At 44.8% G+C, this 4677-nt stretch overlaps 1 protein-coding gene across 1 annotated transcript; it reads left to right on the top strand.

Annotated features, from left to right (window-relative positions):
- Positions 1-1080: 1080 nt before the first annotated feature.
- Positions 1081-2590, top strand: ETDB (embryonic testis differentiation homolog B). Its single transcript, XM_045383915.2, has 3 exons — positions 1081-1164; positions 1616-1853; positions 2233-2590. The coding sequence occupies exon 3, from the start codon at positions 2282-2284 to the stop codon at positions 2459-2461; it is 180 nt and encodes a 59-aa protein (XP_045239850.2). The 5' UTR covers positions 1081-1164; positions 1616-1853; positions 2233-2281; the 3' UTR covers positions 2462-2590.
- Positions 2591-4677: the final 2087 nt, after the last annotated feature.

Genomic DNA, 4677 nt, shown 5'->3' with positions numbered 1-4677 from the left:
CACTTTCTTTGTTAATAAACTACACCAATAAGTTATCTTCCCTCTCCAAATTGTTTAGAACACTGAACATGGCCTCAGGGTCTTTACATGGTTCTATGGGGGCTGGGAGAAAACCTGGAGGAGTGAGCCTTCCTTCCCTGCCACTCAAGGAAGGGAGTGTGTGACCTGGGTCACTTTACAGTAACATCAATTTCCTTAGTTCTTACGTAAGACTGACTGGGCAGACAGTGAGGAGGCAAGCCACATCTCATAATAGTCATTTTAGTTCCTCATGGGAACCACACTACAAAAAACACAAAGCGCTGTCCTCACGGTTATCCCTCTGACAGCCTGGAAAATCCATGTCCTGCATCTAGACAATACCCACGTGGGTCACACTGTAATGGTAACAATGTAGTTATTCTAGATCAGAAACTTGGAAGGGAATATGTCTCAAGGAACTGGTCCAGTTTTAGCATAAGATTTTCCAAAGCATTAAAAGCCCACCTGCATCCCAGATCCACACAATAAAGGTGTGAAGCTCCACTGCACTGAGCTTTGAGAGGGTTTAGATAAGTGTGGGAGACACAGCAATGTTTAATTGAAGTGTTCAATTTCTGCAACTAAACACTCCATTTACATATATTGCGTATTATAGAAGGAGTACTTGCAGAGTTATGACCAAGGATGGATGCAAGATTGAGAAGCAAGTAGGAAATTTGACCTGGAACTAGTTCCTGGATTGGAACATGGCGGACAAAGTTGCTGATCACTACCCAGGGGACAAGGCAAGATGCAATGGGTGCTGTTTATTTACACAAAGGAGAAATTTTAATGGATTTTATACGAGCCAGGGACAAGCTCTGAGGCCAGGATAGTTGAGGCAAGTTCTGTCTAGGAAGAAGACATGCATATGGCACCCGGCCACAGGATATACTCACCTCCTCTCCCAGCAACTTCCACTCACCTTATTCAGGCGTGAACCAGAAGGAAACCAGGGATGGTGGCCAGTGTTTGAATCTGCACTAGGTTCTGAAGGCAATTGTGAGTCACCATAGTAACTATGACCTCACTTGGTACTGAACAAATCAGGCCCTGGGACTCAAGGAAAGAGAGTGCCAAGCTGTTGCTGTTCACCCTCTGGTCCAGATCTTTTCTTCAAAAGAAACCTGAGTGGTCTCACAGGTAAAATACCCTGATATACCAAGATCATAGAGCATCCTTTTGTGCCATTAACTAACTAACCTACCTGATAAACCCCAACCCTGTTTGGTAATGGGGAGAGTTTATCAGAGAGTCATTTGTTCAAATTGATACAGAGACACTATAGAGCAGTGGGTAAAAGCAGAGGCTTCAGACACAGGCTTTCTCAGTTCCAATCTCACCTCTCTGTCACTTGGGCAAGGTTTTTAATCTCTCATGAGAGGTCAAAATAGAGAACACTGTTTTGAATCTGTGCTAGATTCAAATGAAATGCAGAACAGGGTTTTGGCGGATGAGTCAGGGCCAGGCATCAGAGGTGAGTACAATCTTTAAGCCACTGTGATTACGTTCCCAGGATGGAAAATCAGCAGGATGGATCTTAGAAACAGAAACTAGGTAGCACTTGAGAATGTCCAGTTTATTTCCTACACAGGGGTTTGGAGTAAGATTCATACCTGCTTCACCAGTGATTTTCAAAGGAGGCAAATCCTATTTGAAGCTAAAGTCACGTAAAGAGATTTGGAATGAGGAAACAAATTATAGCAGCCTGCAAGTTGTAGAATGAAGAACTGCAAATGTAAAGTACTGAACTCTGTTATGGATAGATTTACCCAAGAGAATTACTCTGTACAACATGAATAATGTAGTTCAGAAGGAAGCCCATATTCCAGGTACAGGGAAAACTCAGAAGTGAGAAGACAGCTCTGAAAAAAAGCAACACAAAATCCAGTTAACATTAGTGTGGGTATAAGAATTGCAACGACACTTGAGCTATAAGGTAGTGTTTTGTGTACAATCTAACAAGCCTGTGTGTGACAGGTAATGATCAGAGTGATGCAACAGTGTGCCCTTAATGTCCCGGGTCCCATCAGGCTGATGCACAAACCCATGTGTAAGACAGATTGAAGAAACAATATGGTTGGTGCTTCCTGTGACTACTGCTGGTAGCAGTGTGTGTGTGTGTGTGTGTGTGTGTGTGTGTGGTTTTGTGCCAGTGAGGAAGAGGTTGTCGGGTCCACTTGATTACCTAGAATGCATTGTCTTTTTCAGGCTTCCTCGGTTGCGCTGTTTTACTGAGGTTGTGTGGAGTCAACAAGTCATGGATAAAGAACTCCCGAAAGGCAGCCCCAGAGAGACCGCACTGAACATCAAGAAATCAGACAAATCCTTCAAACGCAAGAAGCCCACCAAAAATGTGCTGGTCTTTTTAATCAACAGACAACTGGGCAGGCACAGAAGTGACATCGACCTGTCAAGGTGGCTGTGGATGCTGTCATAAAGCAACTCCAGGGTAGACATGGCCTTGGACAAAAAGTCATGTGGCTTATGTGCTGAGGCCTGCCCAGAATTTTGAGAAATTAAATATAATTAGAACAATAAACTCTCCTCCCATGTTTGAGCCATTAAAACAGAGTCTGTCATTTCACTCCTTTAGGTTGGATGTGTGTTTGCTGACGGTGTTTTTGGGTTACACTAGAAGGGGCTTCTGTTCATCCTAACACGCTGTGCAGGAGTGCTCAGACACGGAGCAGAGGGTGAGATCATGCTGCACACCAGATCTCCCCCATCATCAATCTGAAAAACACTGCGAAGTCGAAGTGATGTAGTACTTGGCATTCAAGGACCAAAGACTCTAATCCCTAGCCATTTTGGAGAGACAGCCCTGGTGTTCCCCTCTAAAACCCAATGCTTGCCCTAGTGAAAAGACATTGTTTAAGAGCAGACCAAGAGTTGGGCTGGGGCTTTGGGATATGTTTTAACACTGCCAATATCATATCCACAGAGGCTTCCAGAGGCAACCGCTCTGCTCTTTGTCCCCAGGAAAGTATAAAATGCTCTGGTTGCTTTTTTTGTGGCATGTCAAACAAACCTTCTCAGGCTACAGCCAAATAGAATTCATTTGACTGAAGTGAAGCCACCTGATAGGACAACAACACACATGAGATGGCTCCCGTTGAAGAAGCTCTGTCCCCAAGCAATGTGCTGAGCAAGTCATATACTTATTCTGAGAAACCTGAAATGGGAACTATGTGGGCAATTGGTCACTGACAAGTGAGAGTTAAAGCTGAAGAGGGGACAGGGAGAGCAAAGAGGTCAGAGCCATGGTGAACATGGGCAAGCCTAAGTGAGGAGTAAGATGAAATTTACATAAGGTGAACCATTAAAGCCATCACAAATTCCAGGCATTTCTCTAGTCCTTTCACGTGAGATGCAAAATAAGCCTGCAAGCAGTCCTCTGTCCCCTCTTTCTCTCCTCCCCAATTCCCTGTGTTCTCACAATCTGTCCAGCATTCCCCAGAGCCCCTTCCTGTGTCTCCTCCCCCACCACATCTAAGGGGCTGTTACTGTCTCTCCCCTTAGCCAGGTCTCTTCCAGATTTTTTATATGGTAGAAAATTAAACTGCTCTATGTCCTTTTCACCATCCTCTTTGTCTCTGTCACTTTCTCTGTCCCTGCACTGATGCAGCATTGCCAAAAAGGAGCCACCAGCCTCTCCTCAGAGGATGTAGCTGGCTGTAGGATGGAGAGGAGAGGTTAGAGGCTGCCAGGTAGAAGGGCCTCCTGGGTGCACTGTTGGGAGGAATGCTGCCTGGACACTGCTATGTTGGTGACTATTTACCTGCAGTCCAGCATCATACAGTGGCTGTGAGGTGGAAAATAGGTGGGGAATGGAGGCTGAAAGAACAGCAGGCAGGGCAAGAAGGAGCCAAAGCCACAGGAGCAGAGGCCGACAGCAGCCAACCTCCTACACTCCATGGCCACATAACAGAAGAGATAGAATTTGGGATACAGAGTTACAAGTGAATAAATTTCACCATCATACTGAGTGAGAAAACAAGTAGCACAGAATTATGTACCAAAGAGAAACTCAACTGTGCCAAGCAGTACTTGGATATATACATAGACAGTAAAGTTACCCAGACTAGAGCAGCAGCACATTCAAGTGGAACTCTGTCCAGTTTCCGACTTGGCTAATGCCCCCAAAACAACTGGTATCAACTATTTCCCATCTTGCAAAGAGTTGCCTAACAATGGAGGCCTGGTAAAGAAGGCAATCACAAACAATCATGTGAACTCTGACCACTCACCCACCTGTGGAGAGCTATTCAAACTGGAATTCTGGGTGGGTTGGAGACCAGAGAGGCACGCTCCCCAGGGATTGGATGGTGTTCTGAGTTTAAACGAGGAAAACTTCCTACACTTCAAATTTACTGGAAGATTGGGGCTACTCAGTGTTCACCTAGAGAACTTGACTTTTGTTTCCAGAAGTGAAACTCACAAGTAAGAAATTCAGAAGGACACTGTTGGTGGGATTGTAAACTAGTTCAACCATTATGGAAAACAGTATGGCGATTCCTCAAGGATCTAGAACTAGATGTACCATATGACCCAGCCATCCCGTTACTGGGTATATACCCAAAGGATTATAAATCATGCTGCTATAAAGACACATGCACACGTATGTTTATTGCGGCACTATTCACAATAGCAAAG

The sequence above is a fragment of the Macaca fascicularis genome, chromosome X (assembly GCF_037993035.2).
Source record: "Macaca fascicularis isolate 582-1 chromosome X, T2T-MFA8v1.1".
NCBI lineage: Eukaryota > Metazoa > Chordata > Mammalia > Primates > Cercopithecidae > Macaca > Macaca fascicularis.
Note: the sequence above shows the minus strand (reverse complement) of the source record. Positions and strands in the feature narration are given on the sequence as shown.